Consider the following 21,458-nt stretch of genomic DNA (forward strand, 5'->3'; position numbering starts at 1 on the left):
AACACTAACCTAGGTGTTGCCTTGAAGATGTTTTGTAGATGTGGTTAATGTCCACAGTCAGTTGAGTTTAAATAAAAAGATTATCCTCAAAATGTGGGTGGGCTTTGTCCAATCAGCTAAAAGGGCCTTAAGAGCAAAACTGAGGTTTCACTGAGAAAGAAATTCTGCAAGACTGCAGCATTGACTCCTGCCCGAGAGTTTCCAGCTGCTAGCTGGCCCTGTAAATTCTGAACTTGCCACCCTGCACAATCACTGAAGTCCTTGAAATGTCTGTCTGCCTGTCTGTGTCTCTCTCTCTTTCTCTCTGTTTCCCCCTCTTTGTCTTCCCCACCACCTCCTGTATATATGTAAGTATGAATATCTCCATCTTAACTGTTTCTGTGTCTCTGAAGAACCTGACTGATACCAGAGGTAACACCTACCTTTCTGGAAGTGACAAGATAGATTTCAGGACATGCAAGAGATGACTCCCTTTTTGTCACATTTAAGAGGAAAAACAAGGCCATCCAAGCTGCCCCTGAGATGATTTGAATACTGATCTTCATTGGCTGACTAGATTAGACTTGTCTAAAAGCAGAGCCCTCAAGGAACACTGTTGAGGTGTAAAACTTTACTGACAGAGGAAGGTGGGGAAAGTATGATGACTGTTTTCTACGATCAGTGTTATTACTGGAACTGGTGGTGGGTGGATAGGGGGGGTCAAAGGCATTCAGTGACTGTTCCGGGACACCAGCCAGCAAGGGGCAGAGTCCGGATATGTATGCGAGCCCTGTGGTTGCAGAACCCAAGCCCTTCCCAAGGCAGTGGCTGCCTTGCCCTCTTTGTTGCAGCCTCAGGAGGGAGGGCCACCCTTAGGGACTATTGAGAGGGTTAGAGAGAATGTTATAAAGTACCTGGCATGAAGGGCTTATGAAACATTTTATGAAACATTAGCTGAATTGAAGAAAACCAAGACTTAGAGCAAAGCAGTTTTACTTGTTTTTTCTTTTTTTTGGTTATGCATTCATTATAATCTTGTCTTGCTCACTGGCTTTGGGCAGAGCATTCAACCCTTCTTAGACTGTTCACCTCTTCATGTTTTTATTCCTGCTCCTGTCTGTACATAATGCCATAATCCCCCCTTCCAGGTAACCAAGGCCGTCAAGGTAAGCCCACACTGCACCTGCACGGACATAAATTGAGTGACAGGGTCTGGATTTGGGTCCTAAGTCTAGCTAGGGCATTTTGCCAAGTAGGCTGGCTTCCTCAGACCTAGCCCATTGCAGACATGTGCCAAGAAACTGTGTGTTTCTTCAACTGGTACCCTTTACTAGACCCTTGGCCTTTGGTCTCCCCCACCTCTTTTTTAAAAAATTGGGGAATAATTTACCTAAGTCACCTGTTTTTTAAGTGCACAATTTGATGAGTTTGGGCAAATGCATGCCGACCACCATTTCAATGAAGATCAGAATGTTTCCTTTACCACCCAAAGTTCCCTTGTGCCCCTCTGCAATCCCATCCCCATGCCACTCGGCCCTTGGAAACAACTGAACTGACTGTAGTTTTGCCTTTTCTAGAATGTCATATAAATGGAACGTTAAGTATGGTCCTTTCTGTCTGACTTCTTTCACTTTGCATAATGCTTTTTATATTCACCTCTGTTGTGACATGTATCAGGAGTTTGTTTTTATTGCGGAATAATATTCTGTTGTGTGGCTGAACCGTAGTTTCTTTATTTACCAGTCTTTGGACATTTGGGTTGCTTCCAGTTTGGGGTGTTATGAATAAAGCTGCTATACATATTCACGTACAGATATCTGTGTGGACATACGTGTTTATTACTCTTTGGTAAATACCTTGGAGTGGAATTGTGAGGTTGTGCGGTTAAGTGTGTACTAACTCTGTAAGAAACTGGAAAATTGCTTTCCAAAGTGGATGTACCATTTTGGATTCTTAGCAACAATTTGTGAAAGTTCCATTTGCTCCATATCCTCACCAATACTTCATATTGTGGTTTTAAAACTTTTACCCATCTTAATGGATATGTAGTAGTACCTCATTGTGATTTTAATTTGCATTTGCCTAATGACTACTGATGCTGTGCATCTTTTCCTGGGCTTATTTACCATTGGCCTTTTTTTTAAAAAAAAAACCTTTTATTCATAGACAACGATTGTCTATGTAGAAATGCAAAGTACAGAAATACAGAATAAAATTTACCGCTAGAGACAATTAGCTCATTCACAATGATGTGCAGCCATTACCACTAGCTAATTCCAGAATATTTTTATTACCCCAAATGACAACCATATACACATGAAACACTTCCTATTCCCCCCTGTTTTAAAATGTACCTGGGATTTGTTTTAATTAGGTATGGTAAGGCACACGGAAACAGATATGACTGTCACGAAGGATGAAGTTTTTCTACTCACAGATCCACAGAAACAGGAGGCAGAGCCACATGGGGAAGTGCCAGGGGTGATCCGGAGGCAGAAGAAGAGAGGGGGAAATGTGGGCAGGAGCCTTTGTTGAGGTTTTTGTGGGAAAGGCAAGGCAGGGCAGGGTTAGCAAGCTGAGCAGACTTAGGGTTAGATAGGTAAACACTTTGAGTAGCCTGGGCTGTAGAGGTGGTCCCTAGTTGTCTATAACTGGTCCTGGGGTGATTGAGGGCAGAGACTGTGTTCCAGACTGATTACATGAGTTGGGTTGGGGTTTGCACTCAGGGCTAATTGATTTGCATTTCAAAGGGATGTCCTCAGGCAAGCTGTTTGCTTTCTCCAGGAGTTAGCTGACTCTGGGAGGGCCAATCCCCCCTCTGGGTCCACAAGGCCCCAAGATGTCGAAGCATCATAAAATACAGAAACCATGATTAATACACCCCCTCCTCCTAACCCCTGGCAGCTACTAATCTGCTTTCTGTCTCTGTGGATTTGCCTATTCTGGATATATCATATAAATGGAACCATGCAATATGTGACCTTCTTCTCTGGCTTCTTTCACTTTGCATAATGTTGTCAAGGTCCATGTTGTAGTATACATCAGTATTTCATTCCCCAGCAGCAAGCACGAGGCTGTTTTCTGTTTCTTGGTTTTGTTACTCGATGTAACCAGCATCTTGATCACCTTGTCTCCTCCTCCTTCACCTTCCTCTTCATCAAGTTGACCATTTTCCTTCTTTTCTTGGTTCCCAAGTTCCCTGATTCCTTGGTTCTCTGGCCCCTTGGTCTATCTTCTTTAGCAAGGTATTCATTCAAATAATTTTCCTCCTTTAAAATTTGGTTTTTAAAAACATTAAGCTTTTTATTTTGAAGTAATTATAGATTCACAGGAAGGTGCAGGGAAATAGGGAGATCCAGTGCACTTTTCACCCAGTCTCTTCCAGTGTTGACAGCTCGCATAACTACAGCACATTATCAAAACCAGGAAGTTGACATTGGCACAATCCTTAGCGCTCATTCTTGTTTCTCCAGTTATATATGCACTCGTTGGAGTGTGTGCATGTTCGTGTATGTGTGTTTGTGTGTGTAGCTCAGCAGTTTTATCATGTGTGGCTTCTTCTACCGCAATCAAGATGCTTAACTGTACCATCACCGCAAGACTCCTTCATGCTACCCCATTACAGACACATCCATGCCCTGCACCTTCCCAACATCCCCTAACCCCTGGCAACCACTAATCTGTTTGTTCTTCATCTCTGTCATTGTTATTTCATGAATGTTCTATAAATGTAATTATACTCTGTGTCCTTTTGAGTTTGGCTTCTTTCACTCAGTGTAATTTCCTTGAGGATCATTCATGCTGGTGCATGTATGAAGCGTTCATTCCTTTTCATTGCTGAGTAGTATTCCATGGTATGGATCTACCATGGTTTGTTTATCCATTTACCCATTGAAGGAAATTTGCATAGCTTCCAGGTCTGGCTATTACAAATAAAGCTGCTGTGAATACTCATGTACGAGTTTCTTTATGAAGATAAGTTTTTATTTCTCTGGGATGTTATGTCAGTACAATTGCTGGGTTGTATGGCAAGCCCGTTTTTAGTTTTAAAAGTATTTTGCAAACCATTTTCCAGAGTGGCTGTACCATTTTACGTTTCTGTCAGCAATGTGTGAATGATCCAGTTTCTTTGCATTCTTGCCAGCATTTGGTGATGTTATTTTTTATTTTAGCCATTTGTCAGATCTTGTAAATGTTTTGTTAGATTTATACCTAAGTATTTAATTTTCTTTGGAGCAATGGTAAATGGTAATGTGTTTTTTATTTCAGTTTCCACATGTTCATTGGTAGTATATAGAAATGAAATTTATTTTTGAGTGTTAAACCTGTCTTATGACCTTTCTGCACTCACTTTGTAGTTCTGTGAGTGTTTGGTTAAAATTCTTGGGATTTTCTGTGTAGATAGCACATGTTGTCTACAAATAGAAGTAGTTGTACTTCTTTTATGATCTGTATACCTTTTTTTTTTTTTTTTTGGTCTTATTGCACTGGCTAGAACTTTCAGTACTGTGTTAAAAAAGAGTGGTTCCAGTAACATCCTAGCCTTGTGCCTGATCTTACAGGGAAAGCCTTCAGTCTTTCACCTTTCAATATGATGCCAACTGTAAGATTTTTATAGAAGTTCCTGTACTGTACTGAGAGATTTTTCTGTACTGTACTGAGAGATTTTTCTTGAAAACATTGAATGGCTTAATTTTGTTGAATGCTTTTTCTGCATCAATTGCTATAATCTTAAATTTTTTCTGTTTTCACTGGTCAATATGGTAGATTAAATGGATTCATCTTTGAATATTGAACCAGCCTAGCTTACCTAGAATAAATCCCACTTGGTCATGGAATATTTATATTATATATATATTATATATAATATATACATGGATTGTTTTTTGTTTTTTACTCACCCTGATATTTACTCTGACAAATGGAGGATCCAGACTGGTGCCTTTTTATAAATGAGCAAACCATATGCCGTAACTGCAATTCTTGGCCTACGCATACTTTTGCCTCAGGCCAGGTTCCCAGCTGCTACCGTGTTACCTAAAGGCCACATATGTTTCCTTAGGACAGAGTTCCTCAGCCTTGATATTGTGTTCATTTGGGGCTGGATCGTTCTTTGCTGTGGGGACTGTCTTGTGCACTGTAGGGTGATTAGCAACATCCCTGGTCTACCCACTAGATGCCACTAGCACCCTGCCAGTTATGACAACCCAAAGTGTCTCCAGACATTGTCAAAGGTCCGTGTGTGTGTGTGTGTGTGTGTGTGTGTGTTGGGACAGGGGTATGTTTGGAAATCACCACCCTCTCCATCAAGAACCACTGCCTTAATACAGTTAGCCCCTAACTACCCCAAGCTGGGGGGATGTCTTTTTGTCTTGGCTGGGGAACAAAGGTGTGTGGTCATGGATACTCTGAAAAGATCTGCCTCTTTTTTTTTTTAGATCTGCCTCTTTAATAGCAGTGATAAAATATCTAACATCTTCTAAACATTTACTGTGCCAACTGTGCTAAGCACTTTACCTATATTATTTTCTTTGGTGCTCAGATCCAGTGAGGGAAGGTGCTGGTAATAATCCCCACTTTTCAGACTGAGGCATAAAAGGTGAAATGACTTGCCCAAGATAACGCATTTTCTATTATTATTATTTTTGGCCACACCACACGGCATGCGGGATCTCAGTTCCCTGTCCAGGGATTGAACCCATGCTCCCTGCAGCGGAAGCGCGGCGTCCTAACCACTGAACCTCCAGGGAAGTCCCCAAGATCACACATTTTCTAAATGGTGGACTCAGGTCTGTCTGACTCCAGACCTCATGTTTTTGCTCGAAGGATTCACTTCCCTGCTACCTGATTCTGTCACTCCTCCCCTCACATCCCTGGGTGGACACAGTGTATCTCCAGGCCCTGCTCTGGGCACCTAGCTCCTCCCACATTCTGACCCCAGGATGCTTTCCCCGCCCTGTGCTCCACAGTCCCTCCACTCCCACCCATCAGAACCACCCAGCACTGCGGAAATACTGAAAACCTTCAGGCCTTCCTTTTGGGCTGTTTTCTTAGCCCAGCTGGCCCTTCTCCCTGTGCTCCGTCTGAAGCTCAACTTTAAGACCCCGCTCCAGTGGCTGCTGCTCTCTAGAACCTTCCCTGGCCGCTTCCGTCAGAATTTATGGCTTCCTTCTCGGTGATGCTGTAACACTGCTTCTCTGGTTAACCTCCTCGCTACTGATGCTAGAGAGATGTGACTACTTGGCCACTTCCCCAGATCACGAGTTGATTGTGGTGTTGATCGGATCAGGGTGAGTGCCAGTCTGTGGGGCTGATCGTGTATCTGGAATTGGCTGGTTACTAAATTCAGTGTCGTCTCCTTCAGGAGAGAATGGTGTCCCGGCCTGTGAGGAGTTGACATCACTCTATTAATGTTGAGTTTCCTATTGATCTAACCAAGCACTTTCCTTGGTTGGACCTTGTAGGTCTGTTGAGGAATCATGAGAAAATTCAGAAGGCTTGTCGTTCCCCAGCCCTGTCCTTGAGAATGATGCTGCTCTTCTTTCAGTGCCACAGCCTGTGCCTCTCCTCAAGGTGGAGCTGGCAGAGTCACCGAGAACTCCCAAAGCCTGTCCTCAGATGCTGCAGCGTGGGCTGCTGTTCTGCACCTGGGCCCGGTGTCTTCACAGGCAGGCGTTTCACCCATTCATGGTGTGGCACCAGGAGGATGGGGCAGCTGTTCTCTACAGGACCAGCATGGGCCCTGGGCAAGTCACTCCATATCTCAAAACTTTACATACTGTATCTTTTTCCCCCTCTATCTTATAGAATCTCTATAATCTTCAGTCCACATGAGAGTGGTTTGGCTCTGTCTGCCCTTCTTCTACCCCCAGATATTCACTTTTTGCGGCTCTCCCCACAAGACCTGATGTGTGCCCCTCCAGAGCACTGCTCTGATTCCTGGAAGATGTATCTGCCTTCTCCATAAGGCCTTGAGAAACTCCGTGTGATGGTGCGGCAGTGCAGGCTGTCCATCCGAGGAGCTGTCTCACAATTCCCTTGCCATTGGTCCTGGTGGATTACAGGTGCCCCTGGTGGATTACGGCTGCCCTTCCTCGTGGGACGTGGTTGTGAGTCCTCGCCGCCCCCCAGCCCCGCCCCTTTCCTAGCTGCCCTCCTCTAGCAATGCCCAAGGTTACTGTGTCACTCTTAAGGCCCAGCCTCAGAACTGGATGCAGGATTACAAGGGTGGTCTGGAGTTGAGCCCTGGGGTTGAGCAGGCATTCCAGCTGTTAACACCACTTAGAATTATAGTGACGTTCTTGGCCTCTGAACTCAGTTGGATCCTTGGACTAGTTTCTGCTATTCTTCAGTCTTCTGATATCCTGTATTTATAATTGGTTTCACGAACCCAAATGTAAGGCATAGTTCTGGAGTCCGGCAGCCCTGGATTGAATCCTGACCCTGTCACTCATGAACTGGGTGACTTCACTTTGAGTCACTACTGTAAGTTACAAGCCACTTAATTTCTGGATGCCTCCTGTTCCTTCATCTGTAAAACAGAGATGACAGTACTTACGTTATGGGTTTTTGGTGAGGATTAAGTGAGATAAGACATGCCAAGTGCTTGCACAGCACCTGTCATATAGCAAGTGCCAGTAGTGGTGGTGAGGATGATTACGGTGAACTGTGTTTTCACCTGGGTCAGGTCAGGAGGCCTAGGTCTGGGTCTCTGCCTTTCTCTGACACTGTCACGCTGTGTCAGACTCAGGACGTTTGGAATCAGAACCCCCGTGCCTTGAGATGCGAGGATTTCCCTGAAAACCTTCTCTTCTGCGGCTCTGCTTCTTGGTCCCAGAGAGCCCTCTAGTGGCTGATCCATGAAGGTGCAGGCTCAGGAGGACAAAGGGAAGGAGGGGACAGGTGGAGACAGAGGTGGGCTGGGTGAAGAGAGGCTCCCCATCCAGGAAAAGAGCATGTGGTATTTTAGGGAGATGCCAAGGCAGGTGTCAGACCTGAATGTGGTGTCACTGCTGTGAAGTTCTACCTGTGGAACTTCACACAAACCCCTTCTCCTCTGCAGGCCTCAGGGTGAGGAACATTGAGAACAAAGATGGACTAGATCCGTGTTTCCCAGAGATGATCTAGAGGGCCTTAGAGAGTCATTGTGAAAACCAGAATGTTTATGTATCTTCATGTGCGCTACAAAAAATAGGAATTTTCAGATCTTTTCTTTTATGGATGTTATCCTTTTAAGGTGAATAAAAACATTTTTTAAAATCTAAGTGCAGTAAAAACAATTTAGTAAATAATAGTACAGGTGTTATTCTATCAGGAAAAAAATCATAAAAGTGTTAGGCAAAGCAACAGAAGTCTGGGTGACACTGGACTAGGTTATTTGTGATTCCCGCACAGTTCTGATAAGTTAATCCTATTTGTATACTACCCAGTATTGTTCCCTAGCATGATGGTCACCAGTTATTGTTTATGCTGCTATAAGCTCTTTGAACTTATCCCTGAGAATAGGGATATTATTTACTCTTCATTTTACTGAACAGTGAGAGGCCCGGTCATACCTGCCTGAGGCCACGTTAGTGTGTGGCACAGCAGGTTTGGAACCGAGCCCATCGGACCCCAGAGCCACGGTCTGCTGTGGTGCCTCCCATGGACGTGCCTTCTCTGCCCACCTGCACTGGGAGCCTGTCGGCAGGGACTGGACTGTCCAGTCTTGGTGTTGTACCCTCAAGGCCCGCACAGACCAGGTTGCCTGGTGACATTCACGTCCAGCTGGGCTTCGGGGCGAGCTGTGGAGCAGCGCCAAAGGCTGACTCTGGGCATCAGGAGGCTGGCCTCCCAAACCTGCGATATTGTCCCCTCTCCCTGACCAGTGTGATGTGTGGCCAAGGGTGCTGGCCGGGGTGGGGGGCGGTCAGCAGTCCTGAAGTCTTGTCCAGGGCCTTTCATTCACCTCTGCTTAGCAGACTTGTCCACTAACTATGCACAGTTGTATCAGAACTAGAGGACTCTTTTCCAAATAGTGTCCTGGGCCCTTCTCCCAGAGGTTCTGATTGTATATGTGTGGGCCTCAGAGATCTGTATTTTAGCCGTTTTGCAAGGTTTGAGAATCATGGTGCTTAATGACCTCTGGGGCCCCTTCCAGCCCCCAAATCCCACAAACCTCAGCTTGGAAGGGCCTGTAGACCCTTGTGACCTTCCCCTGACCAAACAGCCTAAGTGACACGGAAAATAACAGTAAAAAAGATATTTTATTGTTAAAAAAAAAACAACAACCACAAATGACCGGTAAAACCAGGCATCCCGTCACTCACGCTCACAGTCGCCCGCACAGCCATGAACCATGCACACAAACACCCTGTCACCCACACAGCTCCCTCGTGCTGGAGGCAGCAGCCCTATGGGTAAGAGTGGCTATTGCTCTTCCTTTAGACTTTTGTCTCCAGAAGCAAGACACATGAAAAGGCAGTGGACCGGAGACAGGGGTTGGCAGGTGAGGGAGTGGCAGGGCCACCAGAAGTCTCTGGTCCCTACCACTCCGGGCTACATATGTTCTGCACATGTGTACACACGTACTGTACATGAGCACCCACATGTGCAGACACATGCCCACAATGACCCTCCATGCATAGGGTTGAGTCGCTGCAGGTAACACTTGGATTGGCAGGCCTCTGAAACAGAGGGGCAGGAAAGGATACTCCTGATGTCCGGCTCCCTGCTTCCACCCTTCCCTGCATAGGAGTTCCGACTTCCTTGTGTCTATGGAAGAAAAATCCCTTTGGGGCAACTCATCCAGACAGCAAGGTTGAAAAGTGCCTAAGAATTTTTTTAAAAATGAAGAATGATGTCCTTCTTGCCTTTGGCCCAAAGTGCTTGCGAAACTTGGGCTGACGAACCCAGAGTTCCATGAGGTCTGAATTCTTTAACAAAGACGGTTCAGGGGCTGCACAGATCCTGGCAGGCCCTGGCTAGTAGAAAGTCAGGCTTTAAGTCAGACTTAAAGAGGAGGCTCAAGGTGCTTGGAATTAGATTAGAGGAGTGGGACCTCCAGGAGACTGAGGCCAAGTGATGCTCCTTGGGAACCCTTGTTGCCATAGTTCACTGTCTTATGCCTGATGCCTAGCTCGGTGCCTGACATGGAGCAGACTCTGCAGCGAGGCAGGCAGGGCGTACAAGTGACATGTGGTAGCTGCTCCCCTGCTGCTCACCTCTCAGCCCCTGGGAGGACACCCTGTTGCCCTGCAGGGCCGGTGACCTTGGACCTTGTCTCTCAGCAGCTGTGGTGCTTGCCTGTGAGGCATGATCCCACCTCGGCCTGCAGAGTGTGCAGCAACGGGCAGGTCTAAGAATGTGCCCGACAGGCCCGTTCAGGCCCTGACTCCCTAGGAATTGTCAGGGAGACGCACACTGCCTTTTACCCATCCCAGGAGTCAGTTTTTCCTGGGTTTCCAGGGTAACGGCTCTGTGCACACCCTTTCTGCTGGGGGCCCTAGTGCTGTTTCTGGAGCTCTACCCTCAGCTTCCCTCCATCCTCAGGGACTCGCTGGGGGTCTGGAAGAGCACATTTCAAGATGTGGCAACCCGGACTGGGTATGGGGGCTTCCCTCCCACTTTCCCAGCCACGCTCAACTCGCTCCCCGCCAGACAGGGGAGGGCGCCAAGTCCTCGGCCTCCCCCTTGCCTCCGTCTGAGGGCAGCTAGAACATGACCTCCTCACAGCTCCCATAATCACTCTCCACCATGTCAGAGCCCTCATAGTTGGGGGGAGCCTGGGGCTGGCCCCGGCCCGTGGGACGCCCGCCCCCTACCTCGCAGTCGGCGTAAGAGGGCCCGGCCCGGCTGAGGCGCATGCTCACCCCCTTGTAGCCCCCCTCTGCCAGGCAGGGCCCTGGCCCTCCCCCTCCCTGCTGGAACTGCGAGTGGTAGTAGCTGATAGCTGTGTACTCGTTGAGACAGGGGGCCAGCAGGTGCTCCCGGGGACTGGGGGGCCGTCGGGGGATCAGATCTTCCAGGTTCTGGTTGCTGTAACGGGGTGGAAGGGGTGCTCGCTTGTTTTCCATCTCCAGTGGGAAGGGGAAGCCCCCGTAGAGGCCAGTGGGGTCCGGCATCACAGCTGGGTTCCGGTGGCAGCGAGGCGATGGCAGCAGAGGGCCGGGGGTCCCTTCGGAGCAGGGGTATTCCCAGCGTTCCTTCCTGGAGTAAGTTGGGGGCCAGACTGTGGCTCCACCTGGGTACACTGAAAGGGAACAGCAAGACAGGGTGAGCTCTGAGTTTCCCTGGTGAAAGCTCCGACTGGCCTTAGAGCTGCTCTACATGACTTAGCATGTGGTACAGATGGGCCGAGGAGTCGGTGGGTATGTGGCCCGTCTGTGTGTTGTCTCTGGCAGCTTAGATTAATATCTAGAATCCAGTGGGGTCAAGTTCAAAGCCAGAGGTTTAACTCAAAGCCAGCCCATCTTGTAAATTTGTGCCACTGATCCAAGGGTCAGTGGATAAGGGAAGAATCTGAATGGCTCCATGCATCCCACCCCCATTCCTGGAGACAGCAGCTCTATCCCAAGTCCTACTGGTGAGTTTTGTCTCCTTAATTGAAGGAAACAAACACATATTTTGGACTAGGAGGTGTGATGGCATCTGTCACAGAGGGTGATTAAATGAGATGTGACTTCGAAGGTTGGAGACCAGGCATCCTTGGTCCTACCTCTGTCCCTGCTACTGAATAGTTGGGTAAGTTAGAATAAGTCACTGTGGCTTTATGGGTCCCAGTTATGGGACCCAATTTGCAGAAAGAGCAAATACTTGTTTTAACTATTACTGAATAAGCCAGAAAATATAAAGTGCTTTACAAATTCACCTCCTTTTGAGCCAAAGATGAGAGGGGGTGAAGGTCCCTCCTCTGGGTCAGCCAGGTCTGGCCCAAGGCTACTGTACCTCTAGACTGGGCAGCCAGAAGCTTGGACGACTGCCTCTCTTTCCCTTTCCAGAAAAGCATAAATATACAGAAGCCCCCTTTTCACTTCAGGGATCCTACCCACCCCATCCAGGGTCTACAGGTTTCTGCCATGGACATCAATCCTGTGGAATGTCTTGGAATTTAGAGGAGTAGATCATGGTACCGCGGAATGAGGCACAGACTCTGAGTCCAGAGACCTGGGACCTGGTGCAGCCCACTAGTGCACCGTGACCTTGACCACGTCCCTTCATGGACTGGATGGTGGCTCAGATAATGGAGTGTTTCAGTCTATTACCCTGTTCCATCAATCCCAGAAGCTAAAGGCCTGTGGGCTGTACTGACCCATCTCCTCGCCTGACCAGGTCCTCTTAATGATGGCCTCATTGTCAGAGTGGGAAGAGACCACCACCGGCGGGAGTCTGGGAGGCACGCTGCAGACCACTGGCCGTTGCTTAGAGCTGGGTCCAAAAGTGACGAGTTCATTTGGACCTGAGGTCTTGCTGGGCTCCACTTGGTTCAGGTTGTTGCAGGCGCTTGTGCTCAGGGGGTTGAGCTCAATGGCAGGTGTGGCTTGGGTGTCAACACCAACACTCCTGGCCAGGAGGTCTGGGTCCTCCATGGCCACGGGCTTGTGGGACTTGCAACGGCGGCAGTAGAAGAGAAGCCCAGTAGAGATTATGACAATGACCAGTAGGACCACTATGATGATCAGAATCTCCTGCTGTCCCCAGTCCCCCCTTTTGATCTCAGGGGTGACAAGACAGTGTCCTTCTGAGCAGCCCCTTGATTCCATTTCACACCTGCGGACACAGAGAAGTAGTCAGGGGACTGAGTCACTATACTGCCCTTTCCATGTCCCCTCTTAAAAGATGTGTGGGATAAAAACCCCTGCACTCAAGCCTGCCTCTCCAATTTCCCACCAAAAAAAAAAAAAAGTAATTATCACACATATCAACACATCAACTTCAGTTCCACATCATCCTCTACCAGTGAGGTATGAGACCCAGCAATACCCTTGTTCATGACCATTTGAATCTAGGCTCTGGGCAAGTCCATTATGTTCCACCCGTGAGATCTAGGCATTGGATACACTGCCTACCACTGAGGTCACATTTCCAATCATATACTGTGGTAGAGGCAGCCAGCAACCTAGCTGTCCTTCGGGTCAGGGTCCCAGATACAAGTCAGCAGTCACCCAGCAATGGCAACCAGGCGCCAGTGTTCCCTCTGTCCCTCACCAGGAGGTCGCAGGAACCCAGCATGGCTCCACACAGACCTTACACGGGACAACTTTCTCAGAGAGAACCCCTAGAACCATATGACCTCTCAGGTCACCTTCAGCTTGGCTTTCACTGGGGTGAGGCTCCTAGGAGACTTCTATAGTCAGCTTTACCTACTTTTTTTTTTCTTTTAATAGATCTTTATTGGAGTATAATTGCTTCACAGTACTGTGTTAGTTTCTGTGGCACAACAAAGCGAATCAGACATGCTTATACATGTCCCCATATCCTCTCCCTCTTGAGCCTCCCTCCCCTCGCCCCTATCCCACCCCTCTAGGTCATCGCAGAGCACCTAGCCGATCTCCCTGTGCTATGCTGCTGCTTCCCACCAGCCAACTATTTTACATTCGCTAATGTATATATGTCGATGATACTCTCATTTCGCCCCAGCTTCGCCCTCCCACCCCATGTCTTCAAGTCCATTTTCTATGTCTACTTCTTTGTTCCTGCCCTGCAACTAGGTTCATCAGTACCATTTTGTTTTTTTTTTTTTTTTAGATTCCATATATATGCATTAGCATACTTTTGAGGGACATTGGGAAAGGCTCCCTCCATCCCACGTGAGTCCCAGTGCCTGAAATTTCACCACCAACAGTTTGTCCTTTGGGTTATACGTTGGCCTCCCCAAATTCTCTTTTAAAATGCAAACGCCACTTTCAGCCAGGAAGTGTCCCCCAACACAATGGTCCCCAACCTTCTAGGCACCAGGGACCGGTTTCACGGAAGACAGTTTTTCCATGGGCCGGTGTGGGGAGGGGATGGTTCAGGCAGTCATGTGAGCGATGGGGAGCGATCCGGAGCAGCAGATGAAGCTTCGCTCACTCACTCTCCACTCTCCTCCTGCTGTGCGGCCAGGTTCCTAACAGGCCTCGGACCGGTCCTTGACCGAGTGTTGGGGACCCCTGCCCTAACACATCTGCTGGATGGAAAGAATCCCCTGCTGCAGAGTGAGGCACACAGTGGGGCTGGGAATGCCAGGTGCTGAGAGAAAGGACTTGGATCTTAAACACACGGGGGAGCCTTGGACAAGCCCCTTCCTTCTCTGGGCCTCAGTTTCATCTGTAAATTGGGTGGATGGACTATATCATTGGATCTCTTATGCACCCACTGAGAGCAAGGGGGTACCTTGTTGTTGTAAGTAGAATCCTTGGAGAATCTCCTTCCTTGGAGATTACAGTTTAGTTGGTCTAGGAATCTGTATTTTTCACAAGTCTCCCTCATGATTTTTAAAGGTTTCCAAGTTGGGGAGCCATAAAACCAGAGAATTGCCAAAGCCTCTTTACATCTAGGATTCTAGGGATGATTCTCCTTCCCTTACAACCCCGCAGGCCAGCATAATACGAGGCACAGGTAGCTAGTGGTGGGGTTTGAGGCCCACAGCAGTGCCTGAATCAAGTGGAGTCATTACCCCCAGGCCGCTTTCTGGAAAGTCACGGTCCAGAGCAAGAGAATAAGAACTTTTGCTACTTTCAGACTTCAGCAAAGATCAGAACTGCCTGAAAATCTGGTAGAAAGTGCAGATTCCTTGGTCCCAGCCTAGTGAGTCCAATTCAGTAGGTTCAGAATAGGGCTTGGGAAATCTGTCTTTTTAACGAGCACCTCCCCTCCCAGAGTGTTCTGATGCAGGTGGTGGGAGAGAGAAGCCTTGACACGTGGAAAAGGCCAAGAAGCCAGGTAATCAGAGCACTCAGCCCCTGGCTGCCCATTGGCCTCCCTAGGGGTCAGAGTGCAGAGGTCATCCCCCAGTGGTGCCACACTCAGGGAGAGGAACCAATGGCAGGGGACCTCTCCTGTGCTTACCTGTCTCCCATGTAGGGGTGAGGGCAGATACAGGGGGCTCCTTCGGGGGAAGAGGTGCAAGTTCCACCTTCCAGGCAGGGCATCGAAGTGCAGTTCTCCTTCTTTTGTTCACAGTGCCTCCCGGAGAACTGTGAGGGGCACGTGCAGACATAGCCTGGGGAGAAGGGCAGGGCCATGAGAGAGCACTCTGGTCCAGTGGCCCCAGGGGACAGGTTCTCGTGTGTTTGCAGATCCCAGTGTTCACACTTAGTTATTGAGTGCCTCTCTCTGCCACATGCACCGTGGTAGGCACTGGTGCCCTGCTGGACAAGATGGTTGGATCCCTGCCCTCAAACAACTTACAGACTACAGAGAACAGGCATCTAAAGGATAATAATGAGTATCGTCATCCTAGACAACACTATTTATTGTAATCGTTGTTCTAAGAATCTTCATGTATTAGCTCATTTGATCCTCCCGACAGCCCTGAGATTGGTAACTGTTATTGTCCTCGTCAGGGACAGGTACAAGTTGATGGCAGGTCAGGGAATGAGGCTCGGGGAATGCATGCCATTTGCTCACGGTCACACAGCAAGCAAATGGCAATTTGGGGGTTCAAACTGAGATAGTTATAGATAATATCAGTATATTAGTAATTATCATAAAAATTAGTTTTATTGAAGGGAAGCATTGGGGAAAGGAGTTAGCCTAAACTAGGCACCAGGGGAGGTTTCCTGGAGGAGGTGATATTTTAGTTGAGACCTGAAGGTTGAGTAAAAATTAGCCAGGCAAAAAGATAAAGGGGCAAAGAGGAAGATGTTTCAGGCAGAGGAGAACGTGTGCAAAGGTATGGAGGAGAGGGTGTGGCATGTCACCAGGGTGGACCAGCAAGTGGGAGGGGCCAGGGCATAGGACCCACAGGCAGGAATTAGGAATTGGGACTCCATCTGAACGGCATCTGAACGGCAAGGGGAAGCCACTGCAAGATTCCAAGCAGGAAAGCGATGTGCTCATATCTACATTGTTTAAAGATCTCTCTGGTGCCCTGCTGGAAGATGCTAGTGGAGGGAGAGAAGCAGGAGAGCAGGGAGGTGGCTGGTGCAGAAGAAAAGAAGAGAGGTGATGGGGACTGGGGTCAGACCACTGGCGGTGGGGATGCAGAAGTGATGGACTCCTTGGGTATCTTAGGTAGAAATGACAGTATTATTTGTCAGGCAAAGATTAGAAAATGGGAGAATGCCAAGTGTTGACAGAAATGTAGGGGCCTAGGAATCTCACGCACTTGCTGGTGGAAGTACAGACTGCTGCGGCCATGCTGAACAGCAGTCTGACCCGATTTAGTCAAAGTAACTATTTGCATACTCTGAGTATGTGAATTCCATCTCTGGGTGGTGCGTATGTATGTGTGTATGTGTGAAAAGTTCTCACATAGGTTTGTAACATGATGTGGGAGGATGTTCAGTGCAGCATTGCTGATGGAGGTGGGATGTCCATTGCTGGGAGAGTCCAGAGGGGAAAGGTGAGCGCGTGCATGCCTTGGAGTATTGAGCCGCAATTAAAAGCAATGAATAAGAATTACTCGTGGCAGCGTGGATGGAAAACTGTAACACATGATATACCAGTTATATAAGTTAGAAATTCAAGCATGTGAAAAACAGCTCTTACATTTTGAAAGAACTCATTTTAAAACTTTAAATGTTTGCCTATGGGTTTGAGGAAGGGAGAGGCAGTGGAGTATAAAGGGCAATAAGAAAGAGAAACTGGGCTTCCCTGGTGGCGCAGTGGTTAAGAGTCCACCTTCCAATGCAGGGGACACAGGTTAGAATCCTGGTCCCAGAGGATCCCGCATGCCGCGGAGCAACTAAGCCCATTCGCCACAATTACTGGAGCCTGTGTTCTAGAGCCCATGAGCCACAACTACTGAGACCTGCACGCCTAGACCCTCTGCTCCGCAACAGGAGAAGCCACCACAATGAGAAGCCCGCGCACTGCAACGAGGAGTAGCCCCCGCTTTTCACAACTAGAGAAAGCCCGCACACAGCAACGAAGACCCAACGCAGCCAAAAATAAATTTTAAAAAAAAGAGAGGGAGAGAGAAACTTAGCGCGCATCAATGATGACACTGAGATGTGTGATGACTACAGCCTTCTACATCAGAGGTCCCCATTCGTACACTTCCCCCTTCCAAAAAAAAAAGGAGAAAGAAAGATAGTTCTTGTTGAGGGTGAAAGAAGACTACTGGCCTCCCCTGGTGTAAACCTAGCAGATCCCTACTCGTTACTCACCAGACAGTAAGGGGAAGAGGCGGCTATTTCCACTGAGATCTACACTCTGAGCACGCCTCTCGCTTAAGAGCCCTGTGACCTTGGGTGTGTTCCTTTACCTCTCTGGGTATCCCTTACGTAGCCCAGTGGTTTCCTGAGCAGTAAAATGGAGCTTTAATGGCTCTCTTCTCCGCCCCCCACCCCCGCTCCCCCCCACATAGGACTGTGGTGGAGGAATCGGCTTGGTAAACTCTATGGTGATACACGATTGCTAGTTCAACCTGGCAGGGTCCTCTGCAGAGCCTCCTGGGATAAGCCTCAGGGTCAGCCCTAGCCTTACCTGCCCCGCGGGTCTGTGAGCACTTTCCACCGTTGAGACACGGGTTCTGGCTGCACTGGTCACTGTGGAGGCAACACTGGGTGAGGGCCCGCCTCTCCAGCATGCCCGCCACCTTCTTGCCATGGGCCAGCAGCTCCAGCGCCTCTCCGTTGATCATGACAGCATCCAGGCAGCCTTCGAAGCCCTGGGAGACATTTGGGAAAGAATGCAAGAGGACGAGGCCACCCAGAAAGAGGTCCCTTTCAGGCCTCAGACTCCAGCAGTTCTCTGGGAGCGCAAGGGAGGCGTTGGCTGCACTGTCAACCGACAGGTGAACGGAAGTATCTGTCTCCTCCACCAGAACAGAGTGCCACTCTTGGTCATTCACACGAGACTGGGAAGAAAGATTTCTGTAGAAGCCACCTGGGCAATGGTATTCCAGCTGGAGCACTCCATCGACCAGCTGTAAAGAAAATCCAAATGGCCATCAGCAAAGCCAAGAAGTACTTAAAAAATCCCTGCTCAGAAGCTGCCAGTGCAAAGAATGTTAGTTTATTTTCACAGATAGGAGGGGTAGTGTTTGGTGATTTTCAAGGCTGTTTTAGACATTGTATTTGTAGAGTATAGAAACCCTCAAAGTGCTCTTCTATGGTCTCATTTGGCCCTCGCCGCTCTCCATGGGATGGCCTGGGCGGGGATGATATCTCCATTTCAGAGATGAGGAAACTGAGGCCCAGAGATGCCTTGCTGATCAAGACCCCGTCTTTTGGATTCTTCTTCACAGGCCTCTCCAGTATTCTATACTCCTCAGCCTTCAGGGATACCAAAAACCTCCCTCTCACCCCCACTCCCTTACTCAACAGTTCAACAGTTCTTGAAGTGGGTCTCTAAGACGATTTCAGGGCATCTACAAGGTGAAACTATATTCATAGTAATCCAAGACATTATTTGCCTCTTCTACTCTGATTCTGTTACAAATATATAGTGGTGATCTCTAGACATGCGCTATCACAACAGATAAAGGCAGAAGTAGGTACGAGCCAGCTAGCTTCTATTAAGCCAGATGTAAGAGAAATTTGCAAAAATGTAAAACAATACCATTCTTTTTTTATTTATGGAAAATGGAACAATTTTTCTTAAAAATATGGTATTTATGTTAACATGTAATGGGTTTCTTGTTATTTTAAAACTTCTCAGTTTTAATTTCTAATAATGAAAATGCCAATAGCTGTTACCCACATAAACAAAACTTCCCTATGATCCTCGATTATTTTTAAGAGTATAAAAAGTCCCAAAATCAAAACGTCTGAGAATCACTGGGTTAGAACATTTTAGTTCCCTTCACCCTCGAGAAGTGGGACTACTTGTGGCCAAATAGTTTTCCTGTCACTCTGGGTTAGGTAGCGCTTTCTCTGGGTGAAATGTGAAGATCTAACCCCGTGTTTTCCAGAAGTTGGACGTTTGTACACCATCTTCCTGATTTTTGCTCTGGTTGAATTCTACCTATGCCTTTATTTCCTTAAAAAGAAAACAGTATTATTACAGTAAATAGAAAACCAATATAACCTGCCATTAAGAAAAGACAATGACAAATATAAGTACAACTTACACAAAACATTGTCATTAAATCACTCCTTTCACTTACCTAGGACCACAGATCTGTTGATCCCTCCATCTTTTCACTGTCTCTCCCCTCTGTAATGTCCTCATTCCTCTCCTTACCAATCTTAAATTCCATAGCCAAACTCCTGTCCCTCTTTTACTTGGTAGAACTCACTTGGCTAATACACAAATCCGGTAAAATCCAACTCTCCCTCTATATATAAGTATCATGGAGCTGAACATGGCTGGAGAAAAACACACAGCTTTTGCTTATTGGTCTCCCTTTAATTTCATGACCATGAGTCTCAAATGAGCCCTTCATGCTACCCAACAATCGTACTATCTTGCTTAGTTCCCTCACTCTCTCAGATGACTATTTTCACAACTTCTCTCTCCTCAGACCCTTAACGTCTCTCTCCCCATCCTTGCTCTCAGCAATCAGATGGAAAATTCCAGGCACTCTCACCATCGTATCTGTCCACGTTGTCCAAAGCCAATCTCTCCATTCATGCACTAGATCCCACCCCACCCCCCTTACCTCCTGAAGGACAAGATGCCACTGACTTTCCTTTCTCCTTCCTACATCTTTGTTCACTCTCTACTGGATCATCCCAGTCATCATATAAACATGCTGTTATTGTTCTAATCTTTAAAAAAAAAGTTTTCTTGAATGCACTTTTCCTGCCAGATAGCACTTTCTTTCTTTGCTTTCCCTTTGCAGCAAAATTCTACCCCCACCCACCATGACACTGAAACCACTGGTGTCAGGGCACTCAGCATCCTTTGTGTTGCCAAATTCAATGATTGATATCACTTCCCATCTTACTTGACCTCTCAGCAGCATATTATGCAGCTGATCACTGCTTCCTTCTTGATACACATCCCTCATTTGGCTTCCCAGATACAGTACTCTCTTGGTTTTTCTCCAACATCATTGGTTGTATCTTTTCATTCTCCTTTATTGGATCCTCCTCTTCCCCAACCTCTCAGTGTTGGAGTATCTCAGGGATAAATCCTTAGTCTACTCTCTTTTCACTCTACACTCTTTGGTGATCTCCCCAGTCTCATGGCTTTAAATACTATGTATATGTGGAAGAATCCCAGATCTTCATCTCCACCTAGACCTTTCTCACTAGATTTTGTTTGTCCAGCTCCACTAGTAGGTCTAATAGTCATCTCAAGCTCATATGTCCAAAACGGAACTTCTGGTCATCCCCCTTCCCCAACCTACTCCACCTGTATCCTTGCCCGCGTCTGTTGGCAGCAACTCCATTCCTTCAGGTTGCTCAGGTCAACATCTTACTCCTTGCTTTCTCTCGCAGCCCTTATTCAGTTGATCAGGAAGTCCTGTTGACCTTACCTTCAAAATCTCTCCAGAATCTGAACTCTTTTTCCCAGTTCCACTGTCATTCCCCTGATCTAAACTGCCATCAGCTCTCACCAGAATTACTGCCTTTTGGCTGGGTCTTTCCACTTCCATCTTTGTTCCTCTAAAATCTATTCTCAACATAGTAGCCACAAGGACCGTTTTTGCATATGTCACACCATGTTAATTCCCTGCTCAAAACCTTCTAATGCCCCCCACTTTGCTCAGAATAAAACTCAAAGTCCTTAAATAGCCTATGAGACCTTTATAGATATGACCCCATCCTATTACATCTCTGACCTCAACTCCTGCTACTACTGTCCCCTTGCTCACTTCACTCAAGCCATATTGACGTCTGAGCTGTTCCTTAAACATGCCAAGCAATCTCCTGCCAATGACTATACCCTCTACCTAGAATGCTGTTCCCCCAGAAGTCTACATGGCTAACTACCTCACCCCCTTCAAATTATTGTTCAATTATCACCTCAATGAAGCCTTCCCTAACCACCTTATTTAAAATTGCTACTTCCCACAAAAGGGCAGAATGCAAGCATCATCTCCTCCACTCTGTCTTGGTAGACAACATAGCAGTTAGAGGCTCATCTTCATTGAGGGAGAAAAGCAGAATGTACAGAATGTACCAGGCACCTTCAAGATGGTGGAGGAGTAAGATGTGGAGACCACCTTCCTCCCCACAAATACATTAAAACTACATCTACATGTGGAACAACTCCTACAGAACACCTACTGAACACTGGCCGAAGACCTCAGACTTCCCAAAAGCTTTGCTTTTGCCTTTGTCCTAGGGTTCTATCTGTCTGGTTTTTTTTTGTTTGTTTTGTTTTTTATAGTATAGCTTTTAGGGCTTGTTATCATTGGTGGATTTGTTTTTTGGTTGGTTGCTCTCTTTCTTTCTTTACTT

General features: G+C 47.3%; 2 protein-coding genes across 2 annotated transcripts in view; one reads left to right on the forward strand and one right to left on the reverse strand.

Moving 5' to 3' along the window:
• Positions 1-21,458, forward strand: part of SLC36A1 (solute carrier family 36 member 1) — a 145,634-nt gene that overhangs the window by 55,975 nt on the left and 68,201 nt on the right. The window lies entirely within an intron of this gene.
• Positions 9,206-21,458, reverse strand: part of FAT2 (FAT atypical cadherin 2) — a 67,533-nt gene continuing 55,280 nt past the window's right edge. Inside the window, exons 15-18 of the mRNA XM_060145945.1 lie at positions 17,590-18,045; positions 15,007-15,160; positions 12,269-12,726; positions 9,206-11,209 (exon numbers count right to left, since the gene is read on the reverse strand). Coding sequence (XP_060001928.1) covers positions 10,671-11,209; positions 12,269-12,726; positions 15,007-15,160; positions 17,590-18,045 — 1,607 coding nt within the window. The 3' untranslated portion in view covers positions 9,206-10,670. The remainder of the gene's footprint in view (positions 11,210-12,268; positions 12,727-15,006; positions 15,161-17,589; positions 18,046-21,458) is intronic.

The sequence above is a fragment of the Lagenorhynchus albirostris genome, chromosome 3 (genome assembly GCF_949774975.1).
Source record: "Lagenorhynchus albirostris chromosome 3, mLagAlb1.1, whole genome shotgun sequence".
Classification (NCBI taxonomy): domain Eukaryota; kingdom Metazoa; phylum Chordata; class Mammalia; order Artiodactyla; family Delphinidae; genus Lagenorhynchus; species Lagenorhynchus albirostris.